Here is a 13,746-nt window from a genome sequence, read left to right as displayed (position 1 = left end):
CTCCATATGTGAAGTTAGCTATGTTCACGAATAGTTTTAGCCGCCAGCGTCCATCAAAATTTCAAACTAAAGAGCTCCATTAAGTCACATAGAGGATTTTAAAACGGAAAGCAACAACGTAATAAATAATCAGACAAGAAGTCAAGGGAATTGTCTGAAGCACCAACGTATTATGTCCACTATAAATGTTCAAACTGACCCAGCAAAAGAATTCGCAGAAGCATTTAAAAAGCAAGGATACTTCGATCAATTGAAAAGAGAAATCCTATCGAAAAATTGGAAATCCAATAATGATGACGATGATGGGACTAATACCACCACATCAGTAACTGTTGAACAAACCATCAAAAATAAGGTAGCTGATTCCGTGAAAGATATGGTCGATAAAGATCCTAATTTAATCTTTAAGAATAGAGGGACTACTAGTGCATTAATTGAGGCACAATTATTCAAAGATGATTATAAGAAGTTATCGGAAGGTGATAATAAGATTTTATTGACTGATTTCATACAACAAACGTTGAACGATCAAGAACTTACTGACGGCATTATATCAAAATTGGAAAGTATTATTCCAGATGACAAAAAATGATTCATGGATTGATCGGGATCTAGTTTAAAAATGGTTCGTTCATCTGTAGCTTCATCTTGGAACGCTTTTGAAATGAGCATGCTTTGCTAAATCATGAAACTCGGAAAAAAATCTATTCGGAAGACTAGAGTAGCATTAGAGCAGCTCATTACGTAATAGTTATTTTCTGTTATGGAAATGACGATGCACTCCTCAACATTCTAGGTTGATTGTAATGGGCTGCCATTGCTCTGCTTATTGTGGATGATAAGGAATATTTATTTAAATATATTTTATAAAATGATGTTTATAGATATGTGCAACATTTTTTTATTGCTTTTTGGAAAGGTATTGGTATGTTGCTCAATCCAATTGTTTGCATTTTGTTATTTCACGGTTATCTGGGGAACCATATGCGAAATCTTCTACATATAATATACCTTTCCTATCCAATATATATAATTTATGGCCATCTGGACTGAATTTCAACGACGCAGATTCATGAGCTTTGTATGCATTTGATACCATTTCCACTAAAACAATTCTTTTCTTTTCATCTTCTAACATTGTTGGAGCTGACATAATATAGACAGAACCGTTCCTATCTAAGAAAGCAATGGCATCACTTCTTGGAGAAACTTCACATTTATGAATCTTAGAACCTAATTTGTTTAATCTTATAAGTAATGTAGGTTGTGCAACGTTCCGAATACCATCAATATTTTCAATCTTGGTGTTAATTATGATTGGAGGTGATTTGAATGCAGTAGATGTGACACACATTAAATTTGGGTTTCCTGGGAATAATTTGGTATCAGTAATACCTTCTGATTCCAAAGATGTATCAATTGATCTCAAACTTTTCATGATCAATCTTGGTTCATTAATTTTTTTCAAAGATATTATTAGAAATCTTGATTCCAATGCTGTAGAGCATGATAAATATAAGCCATCATTAGATAATTGGACGGTTTTCACTGGATCTCGATATGGTAATATTATAGTCATTGGTGATAAGAATTCAGGTTCCAAAGTTACTTTATTTTTTTCAATTCTATGGAAGGCGATTAATGCTTGTTCCGAACCAGAATGCTTTTCTTTACCAGTTATACCACATGCGATTATTTTAGAAGATGGATCAATATCGATACATCTGATAGGGAATACAGATTGATGACTATATATCAATTCTCCGTTTTTATTTAGATTGAATACTCTAAAGATATTATGTGAACCTGAGATAACTAAGAAATGATTAGACAATTTACAACAAAATTGTTCCCAATCACCTTTATTTTTCTTTTTAGTGTTCGAAGGAGGCGTGTCATTATTCCTTGTATCTAGCAGTAAAGATTTATCATCAGGATATTGCAATTTATCAAAATTAGGTCCAAATTGACCATTTGATTTCCCACAAAATAATAAAGTTGGAGATACTGTAATGTTATTTTCATTTTCAATTGCATAAACTTCCCATTTATGTTCAGTAATTAAGGCAAATTTGGTACAATCTGGTGAGATGGCAGTATTAATGAATAATTTTGATTTAGTTTTTAAGAATTTAGAATGTGTTGCATACTGGGATTTCTTTCTATACATTGGGAAACATTTTGCAAAGTAGTATTCCTTTTGTTCATCAAATGTGGTAGATTGTAAATTTTTTTCTTGTATACTTTTGGTATCATTTGCTAGTGGTGTTGTATTGCTTGAGACCTTCTCAATTGTGTGGTTGTTGTTGCCGTTATTGTTCTTATTTAGTTTTTGTTCGACCGTTTTTGTAGTGATTGAAATGGTTGATGACTTGTTATCTTGAGAAATAGGTACGGTCTTGGTAACTGAGACAGTATCTAATACTGGTAAATCATTACCTCCTTTCTGAAGTTTCCGTTCTTGTTGAGAGTAAGATTTTTCATTTATGTCTGATTGCAAGTCGTTCTTTGATACATTAGTTATGCCCCCATTATTATTAGTAAATCCAAGTGAATCAGAGTTATATTCGGTGGCAATGGAATGAAACAAGGATATTAAACTTTTTTTGGTTGTTTCTGACGGTATGTAACCTTTCTCGCTGTAATAAGATGATGGATATTCGATGGGTAAAGGTGGAGTGGAACCTTCCGTGTCAAGACTATGATGATCTGTATGTGGGAACGATGATGTTTTCATAAGTTGTGTGTCAGTTGAGTCACTTCGCAGTTGTGATTTATAATTTTCTAATTGATGATAAAGGTTTCGTAATGGATTAATGGCACCTATAAGTTTAGCATTACAACTATCGCATGTGGGACACTTAATGAGATTTGAGTTTAGCTTATTACTAATTTGGAAATATAATGAATTTGAAATACAGCAACCACACGTCAAGACTGATGCATCAGCTACTATATCATATTTGATTTTGTAACTATACTGTTCTTCCAGTGGGGTATCAGCATTAGAAATTGGATTTTCGTTAGTTTGAATGGATATTAAATCTTTCGGAAGAAATAAGTTTTGTTCAATATCATTTATCAGTTTTTCGATAAGCATCGGAGCATGGAGAGATGACTGTATCTCTTTTCTTTGTATTCTTTTACTCGCAGCTCTCTCTAAACAGGTCGAAGATAGTCATGATGATTAAAGTTTAAAGTACTGCTATTTTTTAAACATTTTCCTATATAAACCGGGATTCGGCTGGAAATCTTCGAATTGAGTTGAATAGAGAGACCTTCCGCGGTAAAGTTTCCAAACAAGCACCGGGCGACTCAAGAAAAAATGAGAAATGCTGATCTCGATGATGACAATAACAACGAAACTCAAAAAATAAAATCAGTTGCCTGGCCTGCTCTGTCCATCCAAAATATTTGTATACTTTTCTTTCCCTATAATTAAATCAGGTATAACTTTCAGTGCTTATATATTGAGATAAGAAAGGAAAATGGAATGTCATAAAGGCTCTAGGATAGCATATGCAAAAACAGAAATAATAAAAGGTCTCGTATTTCAGAAGTCTTTCCATGAACAAACTTGTAATTTCATACAAATATTTAATCATGGCATATTACAGGTTGTGATGTGGTATCATATTTCTTGTGTATATATAAGCGGGAAGTTTCTCTTCCTTATACGTTTTACATATTTATATATTTATCTAACTCTTATCAGACATGTCCCTAATGGGATCGATAGCAGTACCAACTTCAACACTGTGATACTGCCTTACACTTCCTACCATCAAAAAACTAGCACTGGTTTTGCATAATATGATTCCCCTTGTGAAACAGAATTTTATTTAGTTATTCAGTAATTACCTTAGTTTGAAGATGCCGACAATTTCTTCATTTTTCGTTTTCAGCGGAAAAGCTGCTTACAAGAGGAACTTTTAAATATTCAATGTAGAAAAAAAACTGAGGTGAAGAGGACCTGGAGAAGAAATAAAGAATGAATTTCATAAATCAGTTGATGTCAAAACCAACAAATGTTGTATTGAGGGCTCGGATCAGTGCGGTTTCAGTGGCGAGATACTAAAGTTAAATACTTAATATAAAGACTTGCAGTGGAAGCGACTTCTTAAGTATGCGAGTATCTGATTAATTCAATTATCGTTATTCTTCTTGTCCTATTTAGTATATAATTATAAACATATATAATTATTAAGGACATAGTATTGGGATCTTATTAAGATCATCTTACTCGATATTTATACGTTTCTAAAACGTGTTTATTATCGAGGATTCTAGTATACAATTCTGTCGATCAGTTTGGCTTATTCTAACTTCATTAGTTATTTCCTCAATGGGTAATTTCATGTATTGTGATTGGGTGTGCATCATGTTTCAAGTTAGTTCATGTTTCAAGTTAGTTCAAGTTAGTTCATGTTTCAAGTTAGTTATTCTATATCGGATGCGGCACTCGTATACCGAGATGCAATGGTAGGGGAAATCCGGTTATTGATATCGGATAGCGGGTTAATCGAGTTTGACCTAAAGTAGTGATTTCACAATACCAAAACAAAAATATAAGATTATCTCTCGGTAGCCAAGTTGGTTTAAGGCGCAAGACTGTAATTAGAAAAACACGAAATCTTGAGATCGGGCGTTCGACTCGCCCCCGGGAGATATATTTTTATTTATTTTTATTTATTTTTATTTTTTTCGTGATTTGTTTGTAGAGGTTACCCGTCCAATTGATCTATTCTCTACGAAAAATTAAATTTATTGCTACGTTTACCTGTTTCAGCCAGTTCTGTAATTACCGTAAACAGTTAATTATATTATATTATTTTATATTAGATATGTGATTCTATTGTTCTTGCACCTATATTTCAAAGTATACTTCAAATCTTAATACCTTCAACGTGAAAAAAACTTTGCAAGATTGATATTTGCTTATTTTCCTTTTTCAATCTTGCTTTTGCTGTTGTTGTTGTTTCCATTTTTTGCCTAGTTCAAGTGCCTGCGATTGTGTCTTTCCAAGAATGCCTAAGGATGTATCCCTCGATAATACCATTGAATTCTTAAAAGGTAGAGTATACCTTGGAGCTTATGATTATACACCAGAAAATACTGACGAGATCGTATTTTTCACCATAGAAGATACCCTATACTATAACAGTTTCCATCTAGATTTTGGTCCCATGAATATAGGTCATTTATATCGATTTGCCGTTATACTCCATGAAATCCTTAATGATCCAATAAACTCTAAAAAATCAGTAGTTTTCTACTCTTCTACGTTCACTAGAGAACGTGCTAATTCTGCATGCCTTTTATGCTGTTACATGATTCTAGTTCAAGGATGGACACCACATCAAGTCTTACAACCATTAGCTCAAGTGGATCCTCCCTTTATGCCATTTAGAGATGCAGGTTATTCTAATGCTGATTTCGAAATTACTATACAAGATATTGTTTACGGTGTATGGAGAGCTAAAGAGAAAGGATTGATTGATTTGAAGAATTTTAATCTTGAAGATTATGAACGTTATGAACATGTGGAAGAAGGTGACTTCAATGTATTGACCCCGGATTTCATTGCATTTGCTTCACCACAAGAGGAAAATTATAAATTGAATAGAAATCCTATCGTTGTAAATTTAAATCGACCCTTCAAAAGTGTCTTGAATTTCTTTAAAGATAATAACGTTCAATTGGTAGTAAGGTTAAATTCTCACCTTTATAATAAACGTCATTTTGAAACAATAGGAATTCAACATTTAGATATGATTTTCGAAGATGGTACTTGTCCAGATCTTTCCATTGTTCAAAATTTTGTAGGTGCCGCTGAAACAATAATTAAGAAAGGTGGGAAAATTGCTGTTCATTGTAAAGCGGGTCTTGGAAGAACAGGATGTCTTATTGGAGCTCATCTTATTTATACATATGGGTTTACTGCCAATGAATGTATTGGATTTTTAAGGTTTATAAGACCAGGGATGGTTGTTGGTCCGCAACAACATTGGTTGTATCTCAATCAAAACAATTTTAGAGATTGGAAACATACCATGAGAATATCATTGGAACCTAGTGAAATTATTGGCGGACTTTACCCTTTGATACCGTTAGATGAATATAGGCAACAGAAGAGGGCTATGAAAGAATCCGCTCTATATAACGATGATAATAATGTAAATGATGAATTCGGAGATTCATTAACTATGACGCCGCCAAGGAAAATTCGTAATAATAATGCACTAAACGATAGAAGACTTGATAACAGATACCAAACGGTTGGTTTACCTCAAAATTCTCCGGGCCAACCAAGAAAAGGTCAAAATGGTACATATACAATTGAAAACATCGATAAAAAAAATGGAACTAAAAAGTCTCCTGTTGAAGACGGAGATGGAGATATTATAATGAAGAGTAATAACGATAGTAAGGTATCTAGCTCGTCCATTGGTCATGATGACGATGCAGACAGAGATACATTATTGAGACAGCTACTGCCGAAAAACAAACGTGCTGTTTCTGGTAAAAGAATCACTAGTGCTTCAGGGATTAGGAAAACTAGATGAATGGTTAAGACCTTGTGACCGCACTTGGAGCATAGACACCAACAATCGCTATTATGTAGATTATAAAATTATATACGTTCATTATTTTGTTCAAGAAAAGTATGTCATACATAGCACGGTAACAAAAGTTTGCCCGATTTATGAATTACCCCATTATATTTGGATGCTAATTTACCACCACTTTCAGTAGGTTGACTCCAAGCCGTTAGAAATTTGTTTACTTCTTTGCCATATATGGTATGTTCTCGAGCAACATCTAGCAACATGGAAGCGATACCGTTAGCTCTCTGGGTTCGACATACCCATATCCTTGAAATTCCTAAAGTAAAATTTGGCCGCATTCCATCCACTATACTTTTGGTTTCGTAAACCATCCATCTCCCTCTTCCAGGTTTCAAAATCTCCATAGTAACGACGGCAACAGCCTTATTATCCTTGACATAAACGAATGCTCTCCCTTGACCTTTTTCGTCAGTCCAAAAATCATTTTCATCATGTGGTGCATTCAATTCATTATTTACAATACCCATGATCTCGAGAGTAGCTTTCACTTCCGCTGTTGCATTGGGTCGTATCATGGCAATATATTCGTTCCCACTCCCGTTTGATTTGGAACTCCTAGTTGACTGCACGCTTAGAGGAATTCTTTTCGACTTAGGTAGGTTCCCTACATTGTCTTTGACTACTATTCCCCAATTACTTGACCAGTTCCTACCTCGGAGATGTAGGTTATGGTATTTATCATGCATTGAAACATCATTCAATGATGTTGAAGCATAAGTCATTTCGCATTTCGGACATTTTATTACTTTGGATTCTATTCGAAGTACTGACTGCTTGTATTTAGCTTTGAGTGAGCTTCTTTTCCTCACAGGGACTTTAGTTTGCATTACTATTATGGAAATGCTTTTTATATACCTTCAATTGTCTCTTTCCAAGCTTGCTTTGCATGGTGGGTTGTGCTATTATAGGACGCGAACGTGTTATAGAAGTTACTATAAGTTTTCCACCTTTGTTTACCTCATTAAAAAAATATAAAAGTTTACGCGTCAGTTTTTTTACGAGGGTCTAGATATTTAAATAATATGAATGAACTATTCAGGTGATAGTAATACTTATAGAGTCTACTTTGTATGATATATATATATATATATATATATATATAGGTTCCTCTTACTTATGTTATTAAGAACACCATTTTATTGATTGATATCGTAGGTGATTTCGACAAGCAGATACGCTTTATTTGTCAGTAAGTAGTGACTTAGTATGCTTTTTGTGAATCACCATAACCGACCCATCGACATGTTCTACCACGGGAACTTTTAGTATTCAAGAAATATATTAGGTTTAGCACTTGGCCTTTCTGAACATCCTTTCCACTGATAGAGGTCCGAACCCAGTTCAATACCTTTACCAATTGCTCTAAACCTGGAGCTTTTGTGGTGCATCTTTAACCTTTATTGTTCTATAAGAATTTCTATATACCATAAATTGTGTCTATTAAGATGAAATTCGGGAAGTAACGTGTAACTCTATTTTCTATGAAGTTGTTGTCATATTGTCGTTGACATAGACTAGAATAATAAAGGATTTATTATGGTTACTAAGGAAAGCTATCCTATGCATACATTTAAAAATTAGATTGGTCTATAAAAAGGGTAAAATTTGGATGTACATCATTCTTTGTTCGATTTTCGACTACTTCTAGCACTTTGCATATGAAGAGTTTCCCTCTTTTCTCTTGATCCAGAAGGCATCATTTTTAACATCTTCGATAGTTGTGCTCTCGAATAGAAGTTCTCCATTATCATTTTCTGCCAGATAAAATAATTGTTGCAGCTTCAGTTCCTCAGTCATATAATTGAGAGCTTCATCATAGCAAACTCCGATCTGAGAGAGTGCATGTGCGTCGTCACTTAACACAAACCTTCCCGAACAGTATTTTTTGACTAGTTCGCATACATCTTTCCCAGGATACGGTTCCGGTAGGTTCTTTCTCAATGCTGATGTATTTATCTCAACAGCACCGCCATAACTTTTTATATATTTTAAATTCCTGACGATAAGTTCCCTTACAGTTCCCCATTTAGTAACATAGGGAAATCCATATGCATGTACCCCTCCATCTGTTGGACCTTTTAAAACTGTCCCGGTTTCTTCATCTATGATCAGGTTCCTAGGTATAAGTAGTTTAAATAAGTCAAAATGGCCCACTATCAAAGGCTTTAAGTTTACAAGGAGTAAATATTGCAAATTGAAATAATCGATTAACAACCGTTTAAGATTATTTCCTGCTACGCTTAAGGCTCTATTCCAATTTTCTTGGTCAAAATCTATTGCTATGCCATTAATATGATGGACCGAACCAACGCAAAATTTCAAAACAGATTTATGTTCTAACATTAAGGTTTTTGCATATTCAATATGTGAAATATCACATGCTTCTACCTCCATTCCTACTATAAACTTAGTTCGATCTGGTATATGCCTATTTTTAATCTCTTGTGCATGTCTCAGGAAATTCTTGAATTTAGCTTGTAAGACCTTTAAAGATACTTCATCATTCTCAGGATTGAACTTTTCTTCTGGGTACAGGAATTTATATTCCAATCTTGGCATATGCTCAGTCAAACAATATGTGTGAAAATCGGCTTTTATAACATGATCAACCATTAATTCTAGACAGTCTACGCCATGGGCAACATAATCGCCGGAATGAGAATGATGAGAATGCATTATCCCATTCGTCAGGTTCTCGAATGTCCAAGACAATTGCCTTTGCCATATTGTTATGCTCAATAATTGGCCCTTTGGTTATATTCTTTTAAATGGTTTAAAATACGAATTTCATGATGTCGGATTTTCATGACTCGATTTATTTCGGAGGAGTCAAATAAGCACATCGATAAAAGGGAGAGAATCTCAAAGGACAGGCCACTTCTTCTTCTTTAAAATGTAACTGTCATTAGAAACGAGACTTTGGAATGAGCAAAAAAAGGAATCTTTTTATGTTGATAAAACCCACCTTCCCCATCATTATAAACAGAAAAAGGGTTGATTCATACTGAATCTTTCAGAGAGAAAAAAAATTTCAAAAATATTGGACGAGTTGGGAATCGAACCCAAGACCTCTCCCATGCTAAGGGAGCGCGCTACCAACTACGCCACACGCCCGTAAATTCTTGGAAAATTAGGTTTGTTTTTTTATGTTTTTGTCCCTACATTTCTCGTGACCTATTTTCTTTCATGTGCGTTACTCGCCAATTATTCTCTTCATTTGGGGAGGAAGTAGTATATTCCATTCCTTGTTCTTTAAAGTGAACTATAACTCACATTAAGTTTCCAAGTATCGCGTCCTATTATTCCCATTAAAACCCCCAGTTATTCATAAACACTTAACTCAGCTACATCCTATTTTCCAGTACTCGTAATAATCTGTGCCTGACGAGTTTATGTGTAAAGGTTTACCTTCTGGTGAAATGATTTGGTACGTCATCTGTTTTCCTACAGCAAAACTGTGAGTTCAGAAGAACAGAACTACACCTATATTCAAAGTTTCACTTTCCTAGATCTCAATCCCGCCACCCTTAAAATTGTTGATGTTCCGTTCTTGATGATTTTTATCCGCGGGAAGTCTTCCTCTTTCTCCGGCGACTGAAAAATTACAAGCCACTGCGTCCGTTCCTTAAAATAAGAATAACTGGGATCTGGAAAATTAACATACGTACGCAATCTTAACACCTTTTCAACAAAAACCTTTAAAATGTCAAGAATGAGAATAGAGCCCAAAACCACACCATATCTAAACCACATCACAGATAATACAAGAACAGGGACACTTTAAAGAATCATAGAATCAATATGGGTATCAATAATCCAATTCCAAGAAGTTTAAGCAGCGAAACAAAGTATGTTTAGAGCCCTTTTTCAAAACCTTGTTTGAACATTTGTTGCCATATGGGTAACACTTTTTCTTTATGAGATCATATATTAACACACATGTTGATAATAGACGGGATTGTTTCGGACGACTTCCCCGTTTTTTTACAAACCAAAATTTATGTTGAATAGAAAAGCAGCCAAAATCTTATCAAGTTTTGTCAAGCCAAACCAAGTATTTGGTGCTGACCAAGTCATTCCACCAGAAGTTTTGAAAAGAGCCAAAGGTCTTGCAGTAATCACCGTTTTCAAAGCAGGATTTTTATTCTCCGGTAGAGCAGGATCAGGTGTCATCGTTGCCAGATTAAATGATGGTACTTGGTCAGCCCCATCTGCAATCGCCATGGCTGGTGCGGGGGCTGGGGGTATGGTTGGTATAGAATTAACAGATTTCGTTTTTATTCTAAATTCTCCAGAGGCAGTTAGATCATTTTCAGAATTCGGTACCATCACATTCGGTGGTAACGTTTCCGTTTCTGCAGGTCCAATGGGTAGAAATGCAGAAGCTGCAGCTTCAGCTTCTACAGGTGGTGTAGCTGCAGTTTTTGCGTATTCTAAGAGTAAAGGTTTATATGCAGGTGTCTCAGTGGAAGGTTCAGCCATTGTGGAAAGAAGGGAAGCTAATAGAAAATTCTATGGTGACAGCTGTACTAGTAAAATGATTCTGTCAGGTAGAGTAAGACCCCCACCAGCAGTTGATCCATTATTCCGTATTTTGGAATCAAGAGCATTTAATTTCAGAACAGCTAATGATAGAGATGACTATTCCGATGACGACTTTTACGATGATATTCCAAGTTCTTTTGGTTCTTCTGATTTGAGTTCGACGAGACCAAATACAAGATCTACCAGAAGAGACCGAAGTGGATCACGCGGCTACAGAGACAATGATTTTGATGACGATGATGACTACTATAATGATCGTAGACGCTCAGGAAATAGAAACTTTGATGATTTTGATGATCCATCAGGTGCCAAGGATTATTACGCAAGTCATAGAAGATCAGACGTTCCACGTAGAGCAGGAAGTACATCTAAATCACGTTGGGAGGATGACGTATACGATCGTGGAAACCGTAATAGTTATGGAGATCGTGACCGTAATCGTGATGTTGACGATTTATCAAATAGATTTTCTAAATCAAGGATTTCTTCAGGTTCAGCCGGTAATAATACTCGTTATGCAAGAACAAGAAACGACTCAGCAGTGCCATCGTCTGCTCCGAAAGCAGTTGCCTTGTACTCTTTTGCTGGTGAAGAAACAGATGATTTACCTTTTAGAAAGGGTGATGTTATCACTATTCTCAAGAAATCCGAATCTCAAAATGACTGGTGGACTGGGAGAGTCAATGGAAGAGAAGGCATATTTCCAGCAAATTATGTCGAATTAGTCTAGGTCTATGACTTTATGTAACTTTACACAAGAACAAAAAATAACTGAGATATTTATATCTGGTAAAACCTTTAAGAAGGACTAGTATTTAATGTATAATTTTAATTCAACCCATTAATGAACAAAACCACAAGAAAAACAGTACGAAGGAATCTTAGATGTTTCGCCTGTAACAGGTTCCGGTATCTACTAAATATTTTCTTATTTGAGTTATATACACATTAATTAATAAAATCATAGTCATCTTCCAAAACCTAGTTTATCTGCTGCGGCTTCAACTTGCGATTTGAAAACTTGTTCCAAATGCAAAGAAGATTCCAATGAAAATAAAAAATGTGATAAGCTTGATAAATTCCCGTTCCAGTAGAACTTGAAAATATAACTCGCAATATATACTATATTTTCTTCTCGAGAAGCAAATGGGTATCGTAAAAAATCCAAATTCTCACGAATCAGCCTCTTAAAGACATCCATGATATATCTACCCTTGAGTTCGCTTCTTCCTGCTTGCCTTCTATGCCTCTTATCTACATTGGACATTGTATACCCAAGGTCGGCAGAATAGGAGAAAGGTGGTTGCAAATATGTCATTGGTACTTTAGTGATAAATGTGTTCATTTCATCATAACTTTGTTTCTTTATATATCCTGAGCTTCCTTCCCATTGCGCTTTTACTATCGAACCGGCCAACAAGCGGCCGTTCATTTCGTTAACCAATTTCTTTGCATCTAGTTTACTATTGCACCTTACATGTGCCCGATGATTAACTTTACCCATATAGGCCCCAATGATTTGAATATCTTCAAATTGGATATGTCGTTGACAGCAAAATTGTACCAGAAATTCTTTGCTACATATGAAACTTAGGTTTTGTAACACTACGGTGGTAGACAAAGATAATTTTATTTCTGAATCCAGAGGAGGGGTTTTTCTCCTACCCTTCGATTCAATTGTATTAATATTGAAACTGTGTGACTCATCATTTTCAGCAGATAGTAACTTGCAAGTAATTTGTTTTCCAAAGAGAAATTTATTGTTGTAATTGATAATAACCTCTCGCGCCACATTCTCTGATTGAAAAGAGATGAAGCCAATGTTTTTGTTTTCTTCAAATTTACAGGATATTATTTCTCCACATTCCCTAAATAACTCGTAAAACCTTCTAGGGGTGAAACTTTGGCCAGTGTCATCAACTTCAGGAAGATTTGAAAAAAATAGGTTATAATTTGATTTCTTAATGTTTTTACCACGGAACGACGGCATCAACCTGATAACACTATCGAATAATCTAGTGCAATTAAAGTCATCAATTGCTTGTTTGCTGTCCCTTTCAGAACTGAAATTCAGATACCCATGGCCTAAAGATACTTTAGTTTTAAAATCGTAACAAACTTTAGCTGAAAGAAATGAGGGATATTTTCCAAAAATATTTTCTAAAATTTCTTGTGTTACTTTTGGATGTAAGTCACCAATAAATAACGAGAATGTTTCTCCACTTTCTAGGATTTTTATTTTCTTGCCTTCATAGTTTGTGGTTTGTCCGTATAAGTTAACGATATCGGATCCTTCAGATTGTCCAGATATTAGTGTACTTGAGCTTTGATCAGCTTCTTGTTCATTTTCCGCTGAAGACATTGGGTTATGAAGTTGGGTATTAATAGCTGATTTTTAAGAATTTCAAAGATAAGTGATAGAAAAACCTTCTTGCAGTACTTTCTTATATATGAAATAACCAATTACTTCTTCATAATAATTCTTATTATCCTGAGTTGTAAAAACTCTATTATTAATTTGTGTCATGAAATAATAACAAAAATTTCTAAAAAATAAGGTCCTACCCGGATT

General features: G+C 34.8%; 7 protein-coding genes and 2 non-coding genes across 9 annotated transcripts; 4 read left to right on the top strand and 5 right to left on the bottom strand.

The window, feature by feature from the left end:
• Positions 1 to 172: 172 nt before the first annotated feature.
• On the top strand, positions 173 to 592 carry SHG1 (Shg1p; the record flags this gene model as incomplete). Its single annotated transcript, XM_003668693.1, has 1 exon — positions 173 to 592. The coding sequence occupies one exon, from the start codon at positions 173 to 175 to the stop codon at positions 590 to 592; it is 420 nt and encodes a 139-aa protein (XP_003668741.1).
• A 342-nt stretch (positions 593 to 934) lies between these two features.
• On the bottom strand, positions 935 to 3,100 carry PTR3 (Ptr3p; the record flags this gene model as incomplete). Its single annotated transcript, XM_003668692.1, has 1 exon — positions 935 to 3,100. The coding sequence occupies one exon, from the start codon at positions 3,098 to 3,100 to the stop codon at positions 935 to 937; it is 2,166 nt and encodes a 721-aa protein (XP_003668740.1).
• A 1,517-nt stretch (positions 3,101 to 4,617) lies between these two features.
• On the top strand, positions 4,618 to 4,668 carry NDAI0Btrna9Y. The gene is given in 2 exon segments: positions 4,618 to 4,668; positions 4,632 to 4,668. It is a non-coding gene; the product is annotated as a tRNA-Tyr (tRNA).
• A 359-nt stretch (positions 4,669 to 5,027) lies between these two features.
• On the top strand, positions 5,028 to 6,566 carry CDC14 (phosphoprotein phosphatase CDC14; the record flags this gene model as incomplete). Its single annotated transcript, XM_003668691.1, has 1 exon — positions 5,028 to 6,566. The coding sequence occupies one exon, from the start codon at positions 5,028 to 5,030 to the stop codon at positions 6,564 to 6,566; it is 1,539 nt and encodes a 512-aa protein (XP_003668739.1).
• Positions 6,567 to 6,670: 104 nt separating this feature from the next.
• ECO1 (Eco1p) lies at positions 6,671 to 7,456 on the bottom strand (the record flags this gene model as incomplete). Its single annotated transcript, XM_003668690.1, has 1 exon — positions 6,671 to 7,456. One exon carries the CDS (start codon positions 7,454 to 7,456, stop codon positions 6,671 to 6,673), a length of 786 nt encoding a protein of 261 aa, XP_003668738.1.
• Positions 7,457 to 8,273: 817 nt separating this feature from the next.
• Positions 8,274 to 9,305, bottom strand: HIS2 (histidinol-phosphatase; the record flags this gene model as incomplete). The annotated part of the gene is made up of 1 exon (XM_003668689.1): positions 8,274 to 9,305. The coding sequence occupies one exon, from the start codon at positions 9,303 to 9,305 to the stop codon at positions 8,274 to 8,276; it is 1,032 nt and encodes a 343-aa protein (XP_003668737.1).
• Positions 9,306 to 9,670: 365 nt separating this feature from the next.
• NDAI0Btrna15A lies at positions 9,671 to 9,743 on the bottom strand. Its single transcript has one exon. It is a non-coding gene; the product is annotated as a tRNA-Ala (tRNA).
• An 886-nt stretch (positions 9,744 to 10,629) lies between these two features.
• Positions 10,630 to 11,904, top strand: LSB3 (Lsb3p; the record flags this gene model as incomplete). The annotated part of the gene is made up of 1 exon (XM_003668688.1): positions 10,630 to 11,904. One exon carries the CDS (start codon positions 10,630 to 10,632, stop codon positions 11,902 to 11,904), a length of 1,275 nt encoding a protein of 424 aa, XP_003668736.1.
• A 237-nt stretch (positions 11,905 to 12,141) lies between these two features.
• On the bottom strand, positions 12,142 to 13,536 carry PES4 (Pes4p; the record flags this gene model as incomplete). The annotated part of the gene is made up of 1 exon (XM_003668687.1): positions 12,142 to 13,536. The coding sequence occupies one exon, from the start codon at positions 13,534 to 13,536 to the stop codon at positions 12,142 to 12,144; it is 1,395 nt and encodes a 464-aa protein (XP_003668735.1).
• Positions 13,537 to 13,746: the final 210 nt, after the last annotated feature.

This window comes from Naumovozyma dairenensis, chromosome 2 (genome assembly GCF_000227115.2).
Source record: "Naumovozyma dairenensis CBS 421 chromosome 2, complete genome".
NCBI lineage: Eukaryota > Fungi > Ascomycota > Saccharomycetes > Saccharomycetales > Saccharomycetaceae > Naumovozyma > Naumovozyma dairenensis.
The sequence above is the reverse complement of the archived record's forward strand: the minus strand, read 5'-3'. Positions and strand labels throughout refer to the sequence as shown.